Genomic DNA, 20,099 nt, shown 5'->3' with positions numbered 1-20,099 from the left:
TCATAACATAAAGGAGTATTTAAAAATTTATTATTAATATTTAACAAATAGATATACTCACTTAGATTATTTATTTATTAATTGTTTCAGGTAGGTATAAAACTTGCAGACTTATCATTATTATAAATTCGATGTTTTATATATTTTATTATGTCTTTATTATCTTAATATTATGCATGCATTTTGAACCATCTTTAAGTCAATCTTTAATCTATGAAGTTACTTTGTACGATTCGAAACATATACAATTTGTAGCATTATATCATATCATTATCATATCGTCATACTAGCAGAAGTCTCCTTCATTCAATGGTTCGTCCTCTTTCTTATCATACACGAGAGTTTTATAAATAACTTCCTCGAAGTGGAGTGCGTTCAAGCCTTTTGGTTCAGCGACCTTAATTTTGATGTCTCCTGGATACAGTATTTCTCCTTTGTTTTTTGTACTACCCATTACTAGTGATTTTTGTAATTTGTCAATGCAGGGGATTTCTGGAAACACGAAGGGGTATATTTTTACATAAGCATGTAAATGGTAATCATATATTTCTGTATTGTAATCGTTGATTCGTAATCTACTGTAATTATCATCACTTTAAATTTACAATGTATTCCATCCAATATACTCTATAGTTATCGCAATAAAATGACTTGCATTTTTTTCAGAGTGTATCTATTCAAGAAAGACTAAGAAGCGTCAATGGACAACTTCTTAGTAGGTATATAAGATAATTTATAGGCTTGGGTTAAAATTAAACTACTTATTAGTCATCATATTAGGCTAGATCGTAGTACAATTAAGTAGCTTATTGGCACTCCTAACAAGATATTTTTTTTAGAAATACGATTCGTGCGATAAGATATTTTTTTTAGAAATACGATTTGTGTAAATCTTTGTAAGTATTAGTTTCTACTTTCTTTGAAATCAACGCCATGTTAAGATCAAATCCTCATATCTCTAGTGAGTTTAAGTTTTCACTTCATTGGTCACTCTCAAAATAAATAGCCTGTATCTATCGGTAGGCAAGTACTAGCTCTTAGTAGTAGGTACTGTATATTACTACTAGGTAGAGCTTGCCTATTTTGAAATGACGCGACCTACTACATAATTTTTTGTAGTAGTGATGTGTAAATTGCGGTGGTGGGGCGCGTCATTTCAAAATGGACAAGCTCTACTAGCACTACTGACAAAGCCGTACCACCAAGATTTAGCGTTAATTTATATATGAAGTAGGTAGTATCTGCGGTCTGCCTATCGAAGTATCGGCAAACATTAAGTACATCAAGATTTAGAAGATGATAAATAGGTAGTTAAATCAATAGTAAATTACACATACAATAAATGCGAAAGTGTGTTTGTTTGTTGGTGTGTCCTTCAATCACGGAGAAACGGACCGACGTACTTTTTGCATGGATATAGTTAAATATCTGCAGAGTGTCATTAGTCATTACTTTTTCCCAAAGAGTTCCCACAGGATCTTTATAAACCTAAATCCACGCAACGAAGTCGCAGGCATCAGCGAATTATAACTTAATGAGGGTTGAGGACATACCTGATGTCACGACTTTCTTTATTGGGGTACCAAGCGAGGCTTCTATGACTCGGACATCTCTCACTAGCTGCTGGAACTCAGCGGGCGTCAGCGAGCAAACGTGATCAGTGCCCTTCGAGCCCTTGTCCAATGTTATGTGTTTTTCTAACACCTATAAATCGAATAAAGGAATAACTAATAAAAAATTAAAAACACGTGGACAGAACAGTATTTTTATTTCAATTTTAGTCTTATGAATCAGAAGTGGGATTACCTACATAATATTATTTTTATTTATTTCATTTAAACATTATTGCTTAAAACTTTGACAAAGAATAAAATACAGGATAGATTTTCAAACAAAGGGCGATCTTATCACTACAGTGATCTCTTCCAGGCAATCCATATACATATAAGTATTATTATATTTTTCCTAACTCTCAATCGATATAGATTCATATTATATACGAGTAGGTACACTTACGTGTAACCACTTGGCAAATAAAAAATAATAATTTTTCAAGATTGCTAACTTTTTAATGTCGTGATCTATTTTCGCAGACCTTGTCAAGGTGATGTATATTTGCCAACGTTAGGTGAATATTCTCACATTCAGAATAAATATGTACTGATGTATTTACAGCATAGATTTTATTAGATAATCTGAACGTTAAACTTTGATAGATTTTTTTACCTATCCACTTCTAACAATACCTAAACGGCAAGGAAAATGAATTTTTAGGACCTAGGCTACTTTTTGTCCCAGAAAATCAAGGAGTTTCCACGGGAGTTTAAAAAACCTCAATTCACACCGAAAGAAGTCGCGGGCATCGTTTATGTGATACAGCGAAAGTTTTCATCCTAGATTTTACAAATTTTACTGGAATTTTCAAAACCCTTAAACGGAAACGTACGCGGACGAAATTGCGGGCATCATGATCAAAATAAAAAAATTAATATACCTTAGCTCCCAAGGCAACTGCACCTAAGGCCACCGCAGTCCCAACCTCTTGACCGGAATATCCCACCGGGACGTCAAATGTATTCTTATAATCTTGCAGAACGGTCAAGTTGCAGTCTTCAAACGGCACGGGATAGGCCGATATGCAATGCAATAGACAGAACTGTTTGTGTTGAGCCGAAACGATATCGTAAATGGTCTTCACCGCTTTCTTATCCACCATGCCCGTTGATATAATCAAAGGCACCTTCTTTGACGCGGCGTATTTCAAAAAGAGAAGGTTGTTCGAATCTCCTGAGCCTATTTTGATGAATGGCACTTTGATGTTGACTAGAAAGTCGAATGATACCTGAAAGTTAAATTTAACTTAATTAAATAAGTATAACGTCAATTTTAAAATCTGAAATGCATCTGAAAATGCTGAAGTGCGCTTTTTCAGTTTTTACATGCATTTTTTTCACTGCCGTAGGAAGATTTTGGGTTCGATTCTGGCATTTCGGCAATTTGGGAATTTATATTTTCTAAATTATCTCTGGTCTGGTCTCGTGGGAGGTTTTGGCCGTGCCTAGTTTCCTGCCTACCGGCAAAACCGTGCCGCCAAGTGATTTAGCGCGCGATACACACCCATTCACGTTTGCCCGTTTTCATCTCATTCTGCTTTATCACTTACCACTAGATGAGATCGCAGTCAAGGGCTAACTTGTATCGGAATTTAAGAAAAAGAATAACAGGGCTACAAGCATGTTAGTAGACCATAACCCAATGTCCACCTTTGTATTAGGTAAGTAATTAATATAAAATATGTTTATGGATTTATAGTGGTCCTTATACCAGTACATGTACACGTCGATATGGACTAATGACCATGTTATTCTTCGAATCCTTCGCAAAATACCAAAACAATCCACTGTGAGAAGTTAGTATAGGACTCTCTCTGTTACGTAATCCCATTACAAATGACAAAGACAAAAAGCTGAGTGGGCGATAAACATTTTGAGTGGCCAACCTATCACAAACGAACCTATATTTTCTGTACTATTCTATCACAGAAACTATGTTTTAAAAACATTCGAAATTCAATTTGGAGACATAGTTTCGTTTGTGATTGGTTAGTAACTCAAAATGGATAACGCCTATTTTTGGCAGTGCCATATTTTATAGTATGTAACTGAGAGAGATACTAACTATTCTCCACGGATAGAGTTTAGGCAAGTATACAGTACATTTCTAATGAAGCACCAAAATGTATGTGATGCCTTACGCATGTAGGCAAACAGTAGTAAAATGGAAAATGATAATATGTTTCATTACACATGGAATGAGGTACTTAGTAAGAAGGTAAATAAGCTATAATCTGAAAAACGTACCATATCCATAGCAGAGGCAGTAAACAGGATCCCCACCTCTTGCGCATATTTGAACAGCTCTCTGTACTGATTTTCGGTTAGTTCTAAATGAGTTTTATGCTCGCCATAAGTTTTACCCCAAGAGTTTGGGTTGTCATAGGGCTTATCTAAATATTTCTTTGTGAACTTTTCATTGAGGCAAGTTTTTTGAAATTTAACACAACTGGCTCCTGCATCCTGCAAAGTAGTAGAAAAGTACTTAGATAAAAAAAAAACCGACTTCCAAAACCACTACAAAGTAAAAAAATAATTTTAGTTTCTACATGTAACATGTATATTTATGTACATGAATGAAGTCGGGTGAGCTTCACGCTTAGATTTCTAGTTTCTTTAATTATGCTCGCAAGTCGCTTACCTATGCACATAGCCGAAACTAATAGGTATCTAATAATTAGGTACCTACCTAATAAAATCAATCCATCTGATAATGCTGATAACTAATCTGTCGATAAATAACTTCAATGTGTTTAAAAAACAATTTTTGATAAATAACGTTGCTTAGTAACTTATCAACAAAATATTACCGATAGATTAGCTAACTCAGTGTTCAACACTGAATGATAGCCACTGAGCTCACATTTTATTTTTAATCCCTTGAAAGTTTTCTACGAAAAATTGTTTTAATATCACTCAGTGAAGCAGCAATGTAGAGCCAACTATTGTCAAATGCTTTACCAGTGGCTGCTGGCTAATGGGTGGCCTGTGTGGGTGGCTATCAATCAGTGTTGGACACTGAGGTAGCGAATAATCCCGCTGGATCAGATAGATTAATAATTAATTATAACTTAGTTAGTTTAAGCTTAGTTTTCGGCCGTTAATCAATTTTCAAAATAAGTAGGTAAGTATCTACCTAGGTACATAATATTATTGTTTCAAGTAGGTAGGTATATCAAACGATAATATATGAGCTAGTACTTGTTTATATCTACTTTGTAGTTTATTTGTTACCTATTTGAGTAGTCGTTCAGCGACAAATTATTCAAATTGGACGAAGGGTAAACCACCCAACAGTCAGACCTTCCTCAGTAATCATCCTTTACAGACATTATTTCCATATACCCAAAGAGTATGTAATCACTATGTTTTATATGTGCCTACCTACTTAAAGTGTTTTGCTTACAATTACATCAATAGTAATTTTTTATCTTTGTCCTTTGACTAATTAATACTTAGACCTACGATCAATGACTTTATCAATTTCTTGGCGAAACACTGCAGTCAGTATAATATGGACCCTACTGACCCAACATTTTTTATGATATTTTTGGATATTGCGAATTATTTTTTTAAGAAACCAAAGGCTTATTTGTTGCTTTCCTTCTAAATATGCATACTTTTCGCATTAGATACTCTACTACCCTATTACACAAATACATTAAAAGTAGGTAAATTTTTATCGAATCTTTGTCCTATGATTAATTAATACCTATGATCAATTTTCGGAGTGCCTAGATATTATGCTCGTTAATTTGCTAGTTTTGTTTTGGAAGCTAGTTGTGGAATGTGAAGACTATAAAAAAAGCAGTCAAGGGACTAAATGAAACGATATCCTGATGAAAAAATAAAGGGATTAGAGGTTAAGTAAAAGGTTGAGGAAGAAATGCTAAAAAGGAATAAATTCCAAAATCCAATGATGTTAGAATCTAGTAATATTCAAAGAACGAAATTCAATCTTATCTATCTGTATTCTGTCGTAAGGTTTCTCGTCAAAAATTGTATGGTATTTTTTTGACCATTACCAACGTCGCTAAGTAGGTTACTTAGAAAAGAATATTGTCAGGTTGTAATAAATGCCCGGCATTATGCCTACCATTCAAAATGTATTTAATTTATTTACCAATGTAATATGTAAAACATGAAAAGCAAGAGTACAGTTAAATACAGTTTCAAATTGCGGAAGAGGCTAATTACTGGGTGGTCTACCCTACCTAATATATTAGCTACCTAATCTCCGGACCAGCCCTTGTATAGAATAAACAAGTTTAAGAGTCAAGATGTGTTAACTTTATTTCTAACGCAAATAATAACCAAGAAATAAATAGGTATGTACAGGGACCTAGGTAATAGGTATGTGTAGAAAGTATCAAGATCTTAGTAAGGTAGATAGATACCTAAAAGGTTTGAAGCTATTATTGCGGTTTTTATATTAGATACATTTTATTATTTAAACCTATTTACTTAATTAGCTAGGTAGGTACGTACTTAATATTTTGAAACAATAAATGTTAAGTTGGAGATAAGCGAGCGTCTGTCGACGCGTTCGCCGCACTACGTCACCAGTTATTGTTTTGTTTCCTATTCACAACAAAGCCTCCCTAAATGGCCTAACCTTAAAAGAATTTTCTTATGTTTCTACGGTACTAACCTTAGCAGCTTTGATCAACTTTTTTGCGATTTCAATGTCACCTTGATGATTTTGACCAACCTCCGCGATAATAAAGCAGGGATTGTTGCCGCCGACTCTAATATCCTCGGTTATCTTGACTTCGACCATTTTCACCACTGTTAATATGCCATAGGAAGGAACGATTCGAAATTGGTTCCCGATGTAAACTGATACGTGAAACTGAGTAAAACTTTGTAATGCCACGGGAAAGGTTTATCGACCCCTCGTTCAAGATCGTACCGAGTAAATAAGGTCAATTCAATATAAAGCGAGCTACTCGGTGCGCGCCCGCCGTGCTAGTGTGCGCAACGGCTGGTGCCTACCCGCGCACCCGCTCCGCTTATTGAATTGATAAAAAACCTGTTAGCGACGCTCATGACCACTGACACAACTCTCGCTTTTAGATAAATAACACACGACGTAGGAATGAAATATTATTTATTACATATGTACATTGATATATTGATTGATGCATACTTAATGCTGTTTACAAAATGAAAGTCTTTGTTCTTTGTTAAATTGTACACGCTGCCATTTTAACGATTTCTTCATAGTTCTTGATCCTATCTCCGATAGCTCTGTTCACTCTGGATTCTGTAGGTTTCGATAGGAAGTTGGAAATATAACGGCCAGCCTCGATGAGCTTGACTAGATCTATGTTAGTGTTGACGCCTAGACCGTATAGGAAGTATACGAGGTCTTCCGTCGCAAGGTTCCCGGTCGCTCCCCGCGCGTACGGGCAGCCGCCTAGGCCGGATATAGATGAATCTACAGTCGTTATTCCAAACTGCAAAAACAAGTAAAGTTAAATATATCTCGATGACGTCAGGAACAATCATATGGGTGGGTTTGTTTACATAGCACATCGATGGTCTTGAACGCGAAATATTTTACATTTATGAAAATGTTCAACTGTAGGTGGATACAACATACAAATAATATTATGCAGCATAATGCTGAGATAAGTGTAGCGATACAATAAAAATATATTTTTATCAACTTGTAAATACGTTAATCTCGTCACCTTGTTCAAATTTGTACGAATATACTCAGTCAGATAAAAGAAGTTCTAGAAACAAAACAACCAATACAGCTGCAGTACAAGTAGGTAGGTATTGCGACCATGATAAGTGTTTATTTTGATGCAAATATATTCCCTTCGTAACAAGTTTGTAATTTTAATCAACTATATTAGTCTGTACCTACTTAGATTAAGCATGCTTAAGGTATATTAAGTACCTATGACTTCAAAAAAAAGAAAAAAGTTAGGTATGCATGTTCCTTGGTAAGTAGGTAAATGGTAGGTTGGTATCTATTATTTACTTTTAAGTATTTTTTTTTCATTTCTTATAGCGAAGCCAGTTTACAGTTTAGTTTTTTAGGGTTCTACAAGGAGTATTTATAGTTTCTTATCGACTGCACGACATACAGTAGGTGTTATTAATTTCTAAGGTCCAGTTGCAAACAGGCGGTTAAAGTTACCTCTGCCTTTAGCCGCATTCCTCATTACTGAGGGTCGTGACCCCTAGCCATTAATCCTATAATGGTAAGAGTTCTCTTGGGATAATAATGTGGTGGAATCCCAGATCCTTCCGTATACAACCCAACTAAGAGAACAAAATATCGACTTATCCCTAGATTAAATAGAAATAAGATACTTTTCATCCTATGTTTTCTGTAAGATTTCCATAGCAGATACAGTAGCAGAGCAGTAGTAGATTTAAACTGGACTACATTCGGTTGACGATGATGATGGTGATGAAAGTCATTCCTTACCTCTAATCCTGCCAATAAATTCGATAGTCCTTGTCCATAAGTGTCGTGGAAGTGCAGCGCGATGGTGTCGGGGCGCGCTACCGTGAGCACCTCGCGCAGCAGGCGCCGCACGGAGCCCGCCGTGCCCACGCCGATGGTGTCGCCCAGGGACACCTCGTAACAACCCATAGCCAACAGATCTTCTGTTATCTACAAACATTTGTATAACATAGATCCGAATAAGTTTTTGGATAGCAAACCAGAGGGCGGTAGAGGCTGACGAGAACCTACAGATCGGTGGATTGATGGAGAGGACATGAGGGTTTTCGGGATTTGGAGCTGGAAGGAATCTTTATTTGACCGGCCCCGATGGAGAAGCTTGCTTGACCAAGCCAAGGCCAGGGCTGTAGTGCTTTGTTGATGATGATGGAAACTGAAAGTTGGCCTTGTCCACAAATTAAAAGTCGCTCAGCGAGCTATGTTGAGTACATCTCAAAGGGCTAAAATTCGGAACAAGGAAATTGTAAAAGAACAAAGTAACCGACATAGCTCAAGCATTAGCGATCTGAAGTGTCACTGAAACTTCAGATCGCTAGGCCATGTCTGTGGCTGAACTGATGGCCAATGGGGCAGACGTTCTGGAGTGGAGACCGCAAAAAAGACTAAGTTGCAGGCACCATCTATTTGGTAGAGAGATAGCCTGCATCCCCGAGATAGAGTTAGCCTACTTTTATCTTGGCAAATCAAAGGCTTCCTAGGACAAAAAAGAAGCCATTATTGTAAGGACAAGATTATGATTGATTGTTTTATTGTATTACTAGCCGATGCCCGCGACTTCGCCCGCGTGGATTTAGGTTTTTTGAAATCCCGTGGGAACTCTTTGATTTTCCGGGATAAAAAGTAGCCTATGTGCTAATCCAGGATATTATCTATCTCCATTCCGAATTTCAGCCAAATCCGTCCAGTAGTTTTTGCGTGAAGGAGTAACAAACATACACACACACACACACACACACACAAACACACACACACACATACAAACTTTCGCCTTTATAATATTAGTGTGATTACATGCCGTAAGGTACAATTGGGTAGAACTTAACAATAGTATTAAGATCTGTAAACTAACCCAAATTCACAATAAAAATATTTGAATTCGAAAAGCATCAATGCACAGTTTTTTAAAAACCATATGAAAAACTTCTTTAGAAATCATAGTGTCATCTAGTTTATAAAAATATCTAAGAATTTCAAGTACCTTGGCTATAGCTTTTGGACTGATGGGACCATCATAAGGGCATCCCACAACACAGGACACATATCCTCTAACTCTGATGCCATCTTTCACCGCTTGCTCGGCTACCAACTTGAATCTTCTGAGACCTTCTTCCACAGAGCAATTGAGGTTCTTCTGAGAGAAGCCTTCTGAGCCTGAAGGAAATATCGCTACTTCCTCAATATTGCACGCTTTCTATAAAATAAAGATTTCTCAGTGTTTTAGCAACATTATTTTGGCCGCACAGATCTGTGTACCAATGTGTACATGAAAAAGCTACTTAATATTATGTTATGATAAATAATTACTGTAACTCAAATTCTAAATATTATTTTGTACTTAATTTGTATAGGGGCCTATTTTCAACGCTTATTTATCATTTAAATTTTATTGAAGAGGTAGAGCAGAAAGTTATCCTTTTACCTATACTATGATTTTAGATATTCAATAAAATTGTTAGCGAATGATATAGTTATGAATGTAAAAACTAAATGAAAGACAATAAAAGATGATACAAGATCTTATGATAAAATACTTTTGTTGATCATCAATCATTGTATAAATAAAAACCTAGACTGTATAGTGTATATGTATAGGTTCTACCTGTAAGTATTTATTAAGTAATTAAGTTATAATTAAGTAGGTATAATATTTATAATTTGTATTAGGCTATTATGAAATTAGAATAACCTTCACATGGTAATAGTGAAGTTGAAAAAAATAATAATGAAGCAATATATAGGAATTAAAGCTTTTATTTGGTACATATTTTATTCCAACTTACAGCAGTTTCGTATCCCTTTAGGTTTGGTATTAGTACTGGATAGTTAACACCTGGAACTCTCTTGATGGTCTTCATAACATCAGTAGCATCACTCATTTGTTTCACCCATTTGGGGCTAACAAAACTGAAACCATTTTTTTGTGTTTAACCAGGTACAGATTAGTGTTATAATATTCCAGACTGATTGAGTATTAAGTAGATAGCTTATTAGACTAAACCAATTTTGATTAAACTTTGATGTACCTAATATTCTTTTGCACACAAGACACTGGTAAAGCAAAGTAAAAACATATACATAGAGATATATTAATAGGTCTGTATATGTAATATAACAATTTTGTGTGTGTAATTAGTATGTAGATACTTAGGTAGGTAAGTTACCTAGTGGCATTACCAACCACATATATATAGTACGCGACAGCCCTGTGAAGTGTGGGTGTGCGGGGCGTCCCCCCATCTCATACCTCGATTGCCATCTCGACCTGTCGCGTATAGGTACTTAAAGTTTTATAAAATACCTACATTTAAGTATTTACCTGCCTACCTACAAAGTATTCAAAGTATACAGGTTTTAATGGGATAAAATATTATATATACCTTGCAGATTCAATATGTTTTAAGCCAGCATTTGAAAGTTTATGTATAAGCTCAACTTTCATTTCTGTTGGTACAAACTTTGATTCATTCTGCAATCCATCTCTGGGTCCCACTTCGTAAATGCGAATCTCTTGTGTGGTGGTACTCTAAAAATATTTTTGGTGATAATAATAATCTATCTATGTTGATATTGTAAAGAGGTATTGTTTGTAGGAAGTATTGTCTGGAACTACTGAATCGATATTGATAATTCTTTCACCAATAGAATGTTACATTCTTTCTGAGTGATATAGGCTATATTTTATATTCAAGCAACCTAAGAAACTGGGGTGGGTCGCAGTAGTAACAATAGGGTAGCAAGCCGACTAAATGCCACTGGCCCACAGACTAGCAGTTATGTAGGTACTTTTAATGGTAGGTAGGTATATGGGAGAAAATAATTTGAAAGTCTAACTTATAAAAATTCTTATAATATAAGGATGTAAAGTAGTAGGTAAGCAAAATAATGAGACAAGAATAAGAAATTGCAAACTGACACCTGTGGAGCGCCAAAATGGAATCTCGCACCGCAGGCAAAACTGACCCGGAATGACTCCGATGATTTATTATTTACTTGTTTAACTACCTATTCAAGTTGACCCTTGGAACTGTACCATGAAACAAGACAACTTTACCTGTCTTGTATGCATAAATCATTGATTTGTTTCAACCACGCCAGTTGACCAGCGTTAAATTGAGGGGGCCCCATCTGATGAATTTGTCAGGAGCCTTTGATTTGTAGTTACGCAATTGGCGGGTCGCTACTCTACAGGTGACTGCCCACCAAAGATGAGTTAGGAAAAAGAATATTTATAGTCATTTTAATCATGACTAACATCCCCCTTTCCCCTTCAACTAAGGGTAAAGCTTTTGCTAGGAGTGGGTACGATAATAGTGCAACGGGTGAGGTTTCAACCACCGACCTTCTGGATTTCAGTCCGCTTCTATAACCAACCCTATAATATATCAACCAATAAGCACCTACTTACTGAAATACCGATTAGGTACCACTCCATTTTTCTAGCCCCGTGCAGTAAATACAAGAAAAGTAACCGATCTTATTGATTGATTTCATCCTAGATCGCCGCTAATAATAAGTGGGTTATTATTTACAAATAAATATAAAAATTAAATACCAACAACTGTTCGCCACATTGCAGCACTTGCCGAAGATTTTAGCATGGATTTTCTTGCAACTTGCATCATTCTTATACGATTTCCTAAATTATCCCGATACACTTATGTGAAACTTCACAATAGTAATAAAAGAATAATAATAATTGTTCCATTCCTTCATGTTTCGTTTGGTTTACAGTTCTTATCACTATCACTATCAGCGCGCGAGTGACGTCACAGAGTGATAACACTGCAGTGTTGCCAACAGTTTTCCAAAAATAAACTACTTAACTCAAAAATGCATTAGTGTACTTTCTTAGGATATTAGTTGCACTATTTAATTTTAACATCGATTTTGGAAGCACCATTTCTATGACTTTTAACATGCATCTATTTACAAGGAGCCGTTGACTTACAATATTTCATTATTTTTCCATGTAGTTTAGTCCTTGCGTTTGACCAAAGACCTTACACTTCTAACTAGACTGTGCACCATGGCGAAAAAGCCGGTCCGCATGAGAGGGCTCCCGTTGGTAGTGTGTCCCTTTCTAATTAGGTGACCATGATAAAACAGAACACAGGACATATTGTTTTGTATACTCCGACTTTTAACTCGATGCAGAAAAATGACATTTCGTCTTTTACTAAACTGCTAAATAACTGAAAATATTATGTACGCATGTACTCGCTACACTGAGTCTATCTGTTTCTCACGCAATATTAGGTTAGGTGAAATAGCAAGCTGGGTACACCGTTACCCACGTGCGCCGGCAACTTCGGTCGAGCTTACTGCGTACTCATAAGGGTCAGAAGTACTTTTTTCTTCTCTGTAAAATAGGCATCATCTCACATACCGTTAATTTGACAACAACCTTACTAACTTTTCACTCCGTATTGAGTCAGTACAAAAAAGCTACATAATAATATTATTAAATGATTGATATGTCAAATGAACGTTATGCATATTCTAGACGAAAAAAAAGACTAAAATTGCAATAATTATTTAATGATTTGTTTTTATACATTGCATTTTCCTAATATAACCAGGAATAAAGTCCTCACATTTAAAATGCGCACTGCAAACAACAGACGATTTTGAGATTTTTCCAGGCACTGCATTTCCCCACTTCAATTTCTGATTTTCATTCTTCGGAAACCTACAATACAAGAAATATAATGACTAACATAGATTAAGTTTCTGTTACTAACAAAACTTCGAGTCAACTTAAGTTAACATAACATAGTGTAACCTTGTTAGGTAGGTATCTACCCAAAGGTGTATGCAGAGGTGAATATCACCCACATTACACCAGCTGTGTTTAGGACCCAATAGAGGGCAAGTCAAGAGCTTCGCCGTTCGTCGGACAGTATTTCCAGCTTCGAACTAAGATTTTTCTATATTAAAAGCTGGCTGCCCGACCAAGCTTCGCCCGGGAATTTCGAATAATATTTTTTATAAAACCATCTCCTGATACTAACAAACACAATAAAATGAATTAGGTGCCGTCGATCGGAAGCTATGCGCAAAACATTTCGGAGATTCATTTTTATTATAATAGTAGATTATTAGTATAAATCTCCAATTTAAGTCAGTCGAGACGTATCTGCCTACTTCTACGAAACTAGAAAAATCTTTGATCCACATAATTCATGGTTAACCTAAAGAATATGATTGTTGTTTTTACTTACCTGTGGAAAGAAAAGCTGCTACCAGGATAAGAATCATTATTGCACCCTGTCACACAACTTGAATTCACCATTTTTCATGAAAACAAACAGGTTTATTATGAAAATGTACACAATCGCAAATCGAAGTACGAAAATCAACCAAACAACCAAGTAAACAAACCACCATATTGCATTTAGTATTACCAGTCCCAAACATTTAAGTACTACTTTTACTCAGTTTTAATGGATTATTTTCTAAATACAACGAGATAATTATTATTCATATAATCTGTAGAAATATTAAAATTGAGTTTCAAAGTTTATGGATTGTTCGTTTTGGTAAATCATAAAAATGCTAAATATAAAATTTTCTACCATTACTACCAAACCCAATAAATTAGTTGAGCTGGCAAGACGTCAGACAAGGACACACTACCCCCGGAAGCCTTCTCACCAGGACCGCTTTTAGATAGCTACCGATCATAATGGAAATAGCTACCCTAAGATAATGTGATAGATCTCATTTTAGCCTAACAAAAATTTTTGGTACACAGTCTAGTTAGTAAGTGTAAGGTCTTTGCGTTTGACACATTTACAATGTTAGCCGTGACTACTGTAGATGAATGCCTTATTTATTTCGATGGGTTGGTATACCTACATAAATGTCAATGTCATGTAATAAGAGTAACTGTCAAAGTCAATGCAATTTAATTTACACCGGTAAAATAATTTCATAGAATTTTGTTTTTATATCTACATTGAAACGCTTATCATGGGTATGTAATTAACCTTCCTATTTTAAGAGAAAATCTCAAGCTAAAATTATACATTAATACTTACATTTCAGCGGTGAACAGTGCCACGTCTTTCGTCCTGTCGTCTATCCTAACCTTGCTGATATTTTCTGGAATGCAAATGTACAAGCCACTTTTAATAAGATCGCCAATCACAATCATATTTGGAGGCTATTTGGGATCTGTGATGTTCATGTTCTTCGTTACTGTATCCTTTTTTAAATATTTTCAACTCCTTTCTTAGATGTAAACAAGTTTGGTCGGCATCAGGATGGCATCACGACAGTTAAGTGTCAGAGTGTTAACCACAACACTTAATTTGTGTGATATGTCTTACAGAAAATTTAACTTGACTTATTAGAAAATTTGAGGTACTTGCAACCATGGCTAATTGGATTTTATTTAACACTGTCTTAATAAACAGAAGACTTTGAGTCATATGAAACCACTGATAGGTTCTTAAGCCAGAATGTTCGACTTCAGCCAGACCTGTCTTGTTGTTGGATATAATATTGTGCAGTATGTGGCCCATGTGTTTAAGCAATACTTTTCACATTTGACAATCTAATTTTTCCATCAAAAAATGTCTAGTCTGCTTCAGTTAAGTACTTCAGTGTTTTATTTTAGTTACATGTTTGGCAGACTTTAACTTAACAAAATCTCAAAAACTTTTTTATGCACTTTATTATCGACTCTCTTGTTTGATGTCCTAAATACAGCTTTTTATTCCAAATTATTTTTTTCAATCTTTTAAAAATGTCATAAAATATTTTTCTTAAATTAAAATATCAGGCTATAGGTAACTTGGAGGCTACGTTGTTTGGTAAAAACTTTCAACTCAAGTTGCCAGAGATTGCACTGTCTATGGTGATATCACTCATTGCGTCGGGCATGGTGCATAGAATTTGTTTTACTACATGGTAAATTATAGTATATTTCTAATATTTTATATTTCATTAAAAACTGAAACCTGGAGATGAATTGGCAAGACTGTGTTTTGCACTTTTGGAATTCCAGCAATGGACTCTAATGGGCTGATTAATGATGATGAAGATGAAAGTAAAATAACCAAGAACTTATGAAATCTTTGTTTTGCAAAAATATACATATTTTGTTCCTTTTAAAATAACAAGGTTTCATTTATATTTTTGTCAATCTACTGATTTTAATGAACCCTTAAAAAACTAAAACAAATCTAATTTATGATGTTACTAATACGATTATTTCCTTGTTTCAGTTTAATATTTTCGCTAATAACTATCTACTATATGAATAAGCTGTCACAGAAAACATATGTAACAGTAGCTGCCGTTCCAGCACCAGTTAAGAGTCGTCGCCACAAATAATACTGCACAAACTCATATTTTCAAATAAATATTTTATAGAATCCTTATCATGGCTTTTATTTTTTTATTCAACTACTACATATTTGGTTTTAATAAAACATCAAAATGATTAACAAGAATCACTTTAATCATGTTATATTAGTGGACGATGATAATTATTAAACTTAACCTTAGGCACTCTTATTGAATAAACATACTTTTCTCTTAACATTTAGTTGTCAGCTAAAATTATTTAAGAGTTGGTAGTTTGCCGTTCACTTAATACAAACAAACAAAGGACAAAATTATCATTTCATTTTAAAAATAGTCAAAGCTCTCCAAGCTAGCAAGACTTGTAATGTATTGATTTATTCAATCATCATCAATGTAACTAATATTCTTACCATAACCATAATAGAAGGTAGGTAGTCCATTCAATAATCTTGTCTTGTTACCTGTCAAGCAGGCTGTCAGCATTATAAATAAATAAACAATGGCTGTGTCGTAGCCTCGTCTTGCACCTGGTTTTTGCAGAGGTTCATGATTAAGAAGCCTGAAAAGCACTGATAGGATCTGATACTAATTGGGTTTACACATACAAAAACCAGGGAGGAAAGCTGTTTTTCACTATGCAGTGAATAGTATAGTATAGTCCAAAACTTTCTTTCATCCTTTGTATGTTGTTGTTGTGCCTAATACAAAATTAGTTAGTATACTTGACAAGGTAATCTATATTATTTTAGTAACAAGATGCCAGATATTAATGTATCTGCATAAATAGAAGTGCAGGCTGAAATATTCTAAAAGTTAAAACTTCACAAAAAAGATCTTCTTGAGGAATAAAATATACATCTTACCTTCTAATCTAAATATTAATAATTTTCTTACTGCACTTCTAAAACATAAAATCTTAAGAAAATAAAACAATTTTATGGAAAAACAAGCGCAATCTAATCAGCTCTTTTATATATTGCGAATTAAGATTTAGAAAAACAATTAGTAATTTATCTTGATCAATAACTTGATTAATAAATAATCTGTAACATCTGTATTAGAGTGCTTTTTATTTATAAAACTTATCTTCATGAATATTTGACCAAAAACAATCCTTTTGATTTCATAACTTTTTATGAGTCATGTTAAATAACATCAGCTGATGACTCAAGGATTATATAGGCTTTTGAACAATTTACACTATACTATATATTTTTTAGAGTAATTCTAATTGGTTCTTTTCAAAATATGTATCTGTAAAAAATTCTTAATCTAATTTATATTGCACAAGGGTATCCATGCACCCTGTATTTGCACTTACTAATTAATTACAATAAATACCTAATTAACTAAAACAGCTAATTATTATTAGCAATGTGACTGTTACTAACAAAATTAATATTTTTCCCTGTTAGCAGAAGAATTATTTATACCTATGCTTAATTATCAGGCATGACAATTTATTTTTACGTATGATTAGATCTTACTAAAACATCATAATAAAATAATTGTTCTAAATATCTAGATGCTATTTTAGCTTATACTGGTGAATATTTCCTGATATCAGTTAAGCAATTTGAATTATTTGGCACAACAAAGTCAAAACCTAGAATATTTGCAGAAATGATACCTTAAAAGAACATGCAAGATGAAATAAATTAATCATGTATGATTTTTTTGATGAAAACTGATTTCAACAATTAGGCCTCTTGCTTTTCATTAACATTAAGTATGTGTGGTTAATATTACAAGTAGATAAGGCACAGTGTTTGGACTTCAGGCCTAATTGTGAATACCTATATAGGAATAAGCAATTAAGTTAATTGAAATCATGTTATATCATTTTCAGAAACTACTATGACCTAGAATTAAATTATATCTATTTAAAGTTACGACTTTAGTTGTAATCACATTACATGTAATATCATTGCATAAAGTTATAGATATAACAAAGGTAATCTCATTTCAGTTAGTTGTAAAGTATAAAAAATTGAGTGGAGTGGAGAGATTTATTTAACAAAATTTTGCACAGCATCTTGTGCTAGAATGGAGTACTCTCCAAATTTGTTTATGTAACTTTTACTTATTTCTGATATGCATGCTATTATTCCTGACGTAAGGGTTTTGAAGGATCCTAGGAGTTGTTTCCATCACTCTTAGTAACAATTCATCTAAATAATTTTCCAGATCCTTGTTCTTCTTCTTCTCAGCTTCAACATCCTTCTGTAAATTATACACCATAACAATAAGATCTTCCCGGCTCATGCTATCAAATTGTTGTACTACTGTTTTTGGTATGTTACTGAATGCTAGATTCATAGAATCTTCCTCAACAATATTTTCTTCTCCAACTATTATACGTTCTTCTAGCAACTTCTTAGGTTTATTGTTCCCAAACTTTTTGAAGAACTTTGGACTAGGTTTTTCTTTTAGGGAACTGGGGCTATCTAATTTTTTGTTTCTTTCTAGACTTGAAGATTTCTCTCTGTCTATCATAGTTTGGCTCATGGATTTTCTTGGATACAGTTTTTGGGACCACTCATCATTTTTATCAGGCACCTGTACTGGCAGTTGTGGTGGAGTGAACGTATCAAGACTCAAACGAACAGGTTTGAGTGGAGCTGTTTTCTCAGTGTTCACTAAATTACTGCTAGTGGAACGTCTTAAAAACTCTCCACCTCCTAGGTTTTCTAGAGAAGCGTTCACTGGAGAAGGAGTGTACTTCACTGTCCTGGGCATATATGAGGTCTGTACATTGAGTGAACTACCAGAACTTTTGTGTGATAAATCATCAAAAGCAAATTCATCTTCATCTTCACTTATTACACCTGGGTCTGCTTCAGTGGGTGACCTTTTTGGTGTAGAAGTATCAGGTGTCGATAGTACAGAAGCCCTGAGATTACCGACACTGCCGCCTAGAGATGATGAGTCACTCTTCTTATCTTTCTTTGTTAAATTTATTTTGGAGCCCAGATTTTTTGCAAACTTTTTTAAGCCCTTACGTTTCTCTATGCTACCGATGCTCATAAGGCTGCCGCCAACATTTTGGGCGATACTAGATAAAGAAGACTTGTGCTTTTCTTTCTTGCTTAAATCATTTAAGCTTCCCTCTTTAACAGTAAAGCCTATTTTAACTTCCAGCTCACCCCTGCTTTTGTCGTTTTCTTTCCCGGCTTTACCGCGTAAGGGATACACTCGATTCCTTGGTCGTTCGTACACATCGAGGTCTTTTAACGGAATCGATACTTGACCTAGTAAATGATCCTTAACGAAATCCTCGTCGTAGACTTTCAACACGATCTCGGCCGTGTTCCCCTGCGAAGGAATGCGTAATTCACACTCTTCAAACCATTCGACATTCTCTGTTGCCTTGTGTTTCACGGAAGTTTGAAATTTTTCTTTACCAAGAGAGATTGTAACAAAACAGTTATTTGTACCGTTTTTGCCTTTTATCAGCAAACCTCTAGCTTTTTGCACAGTAACTTGAACATGTGTCGGATCCCACATTTTGTACTTTGCGAAATAATGAAAAACACTGGATCGTTTAAGAATTTATGCTAAATATCGCATAAAACAATATTTAAACGATGAGCTGTCGAGTGTCGACTGAGGTGAGTCGTCCATCACAAGTTGTACACAAATCACAACACAATCCACAATCCATCCACAGAACAGACGCAATCACAATCCGTCATTCTCTATTTCATTGCTCATTGTCGGTCATTCGTCATATCCGCATTCCTTTTAATCGGTACTACCAACATGAAGATTTAAATTCGGCCATGATAGTACCATTATTATTATATCAATGCATGATACGAATTACGAATAGCCTATAAAGCCATGCTACAAAACCACGGCTCTAACAAATTCGTTGCGCTCTAACTCCGTGTTGAGACTATTAGCACTCGTAAAACTGTACTGACTATCACACTAATATTATAAAGGAGAACATTTGTATGTGTGTGTGTGTGTGTGTATGTTTGTTACTCCGTCACGCAAAAACTACTGAACAGATTGGGCTGAAATTTAAAATGGAGATAGATTATACTCTGGATTAGCACATAGGCTACTTTTTATCCCGGAAAATCAAAGAGTTCCCACGGGATTTCAAAAACCTAAATCCAGGCGGACGAAGTCGCGGGGGGCATCTAGTTAGGCATAAAAATAAGAAAGTAAGGTGCATTGGGGCAATTCCGATAGGAATTTCTGCGAGATGACTAGAGGTGAACATTTCATTTGATTATTTGGGAATGCTCTATTTTACGATTCTAACTGTTTTAGATCTGCATAGATATTGAAAAGCCTTTGAAAAGCATAAATTATATTTTTAAATATATCGTTGGATTTGCTAAAGAAAGTGTTTTAAATAAAGAACCATATTTTTGGGTTATAATGGATAATTGCGAACTATCGCGGGGTAATTCCGGAAGAACTCAAAAGTCGCCTTTATTGCATTTCAGCCA

The 20,099-nt window shown here is 34.8% G+C and overlaps 4 protein-coding genes across 5 annotated transcripts; 1 reads left to right on the top strand and 3 right to left on the bottom strand.

Annotated features, from left to right (window-relative positions):
• Nucleotides 1–70: 70 nt before the first annotated feature.
• LOC123873286 (sialic acid synthase) lies at nucleotides 71–6,590 on the bottom strand. The gene is made up of 5 exons (XM_045918079.1): nucleotides 6,265–6,590; nucleotides 3,861–4,076; nucleotides 2,495–2,842; nucleotides 1,554–1,704; nucleotides 71–492 (listed from the first exon to the last, which is right to left on the bottom strand). Exons 1-5 carry the CDS (start codon nucleotides 6,391–6,393, stop codon nucleotides 287–289), a joined length of 1,050 nt encoding a protein of 349 aa, XP_045774035.1. The 5' UTR covers nucleotides 6,394–6,590; the 3' UTR covers nucleotides 71–286.
• Nucleotides 6,591–6,706: 116 nt separating this feature from the next.
• On the bottom strand, nucleotides 6,707–12,084 carry LOC123873312 (hydroxymethylglutaryl-CoA lyase, mitochondrial). Of its 2 annotated transcripts, none has more exons than XM_045918119.1 (6): nucleotides 11,874–12,084; nucleotides 10,698–10,843; nucleotides 10,101–10,224; nucleotides 9,299–9,511; nucleotides 8,062–8,250; nucleotides 6,707–7,072 (listed from the first exon to the last, which is right to left on the bottom strand). In XM_045918119.1, the coding sequence occupies exons 1-6, from the start codon at nucleotides 11,940–11,942 to the stop codon at nucleotides 6,800–6,802; spliced, it is 1,014 nt and encodes a 337-aa protein (XP_045774075.1). In that variant the 5' UTR covers nucleotides 11,943–12,084; the 3' UTR covers nucleotides 6,707–6,799. The 2 variants fall into 2 exon arrangements, with proteins under 2 accessions (XP_045774075.1, XP_045774082.1); XM_045918126.1 differs by having other exon boundaries at nucleotides 11,877–12,084.
• A 2,106-nt stretch (nucleotides 12,085–14,190) lies between these two features.
• LOC123873347 (protein KRTCAP2 homolog) lies at nucleotides 14,191–15,707 on the top strand. The gene is made up of 4 exons (XM_045918171.1): nucleotides 14,191–14,296; nucleotides 14,368–14,522; nucleotides 15,107–15,234; nucleotides 15,552–15,707. The coding sequence occupies exons 1-4, from the start codon at nucleotides 14,293–14,295 to the stop codon at nucleotides 15,658–15,660; spliced, it is 396 nt and encodes a 131-aa protein (XP_045774127.1). The 5' UTR covers nucleotides 14,191–14,292; the 3' UTR covers nucleotides 15,661–15,707.
• A 59-nt stretch (nucleotides 15,708–15,766) lies between these two features.
• LOC123873247 (rab11 family-interacting protein 2) lies at nucleotides 15,767–19,486 on the bottom strand. Its single transcript, XM_045918020.1, has one exon. It carries the CDS (start codon nucleotides 19,138–19,140, stop codon nucleotides 17,713–17,715), a length of 1,428 nt encoding a protein of 475 aa, XP_045773976.1. The 5' UTR covers nucleotides 19,141–19,486; the 3' UTR covers nucleotides 15,767–17,712.
• Between the last annotated feature and the right edge of the window lie 613 nt (nucleotides 19,487–20,099).

The sequence above is a fragment of the Maniola jurtina genome, chromosome 2, assembly GCF_905333055.1.
Source record: "Maniola jurtina chromosome 2, ilManJurt1.1, whole genome shotgun sequence".
NCBI lineage: Eukaryota > Metazoa > Arthropoda > Insecta > Lepidoptera > Nymphalidae > Maniola > Maniola jurtina.
Note: the sequence above shows the minus strand (reverse complement) of the source record. Positions and strands in the feature narration are given on the sequence as shown.

What these genes read in the sequence shown, in the direction of transcription:
- LOC123873286 (XM_045918079.1), bottom strand. Translation starts at nt 6,393, where the DNA reads ATGGTCGAAGTCAAGATAACCGAGGATATTAGAGTCGGCGGCAACAAT. An exon ending in AGTTGATCAAAGCTGCTAAG is followed by an intron (nt 4,077 to 6,264) that starts GTTAGTACCGTA and finishes ACTACTTTGCAG; the next exon opens with GATGCAGGAGCCAGTTGTGT. An exon ending in AAAGAAAGTCGTGACATCAG is followed by an intron (nt 493 to 1,553) that starts GTATGTCCTCAA and finishes TCGTGTTTCCAG; the next exon opens with AAATCCCCTGCATTGACAAA.
- LOC123873312 (XM_045918119.1), bottom strand. Translation starts at nt 11,942, where the DNA reads ATGATGCAAGTTGCAAGAAAATCCATGCTAAAATCTTCGGCAAGTGCT. An exon ending in AAACATATTGAATCTGCAAG is followed by an intron (nt 10,225 to 10,697) that starts GTATATATAATA and finishes AAATGGTTTCAG; the next exon opens with TTTTGTTAGCCCCAAATGGG. An exon ending in TAAAGGGATACGAAACTGCT is followed by an intron (nt 9,512 to 10,100) that starts GTAAGTTGGAAT and finishes TTTATTTTATAG; the next exon opens with AAAGCGTGCAATATTGAGGA.
- LOC123873347 (XM_045918171.1), top strand. An exon ending in TGTTCATGTTCTTCGTTACT is followed by an intron (nt 14,523 to 15,106) that starts GTATCCTTTTTT and finishes TTAAAATATCAG; the next exon opens with GCTATAGGTAACTTGGAGGC. An exon ending in AGAATTTGTTTTACTACATG is followed by an intron (nt 15,235 to 15,551) that starts GTAAATTATAGT and finishes TCCTTGTTTCAG; the next exon opens with TTTAATATTTTCGCTAATAA.
- LOC123873247 (XM_045918020.1), bottom strand. Translation starts at nt 19,140, where the DNA reads ATGTGGGATCCGACACATGTTCAAGTTACTGTGCAAAAAGCTAGAGGT.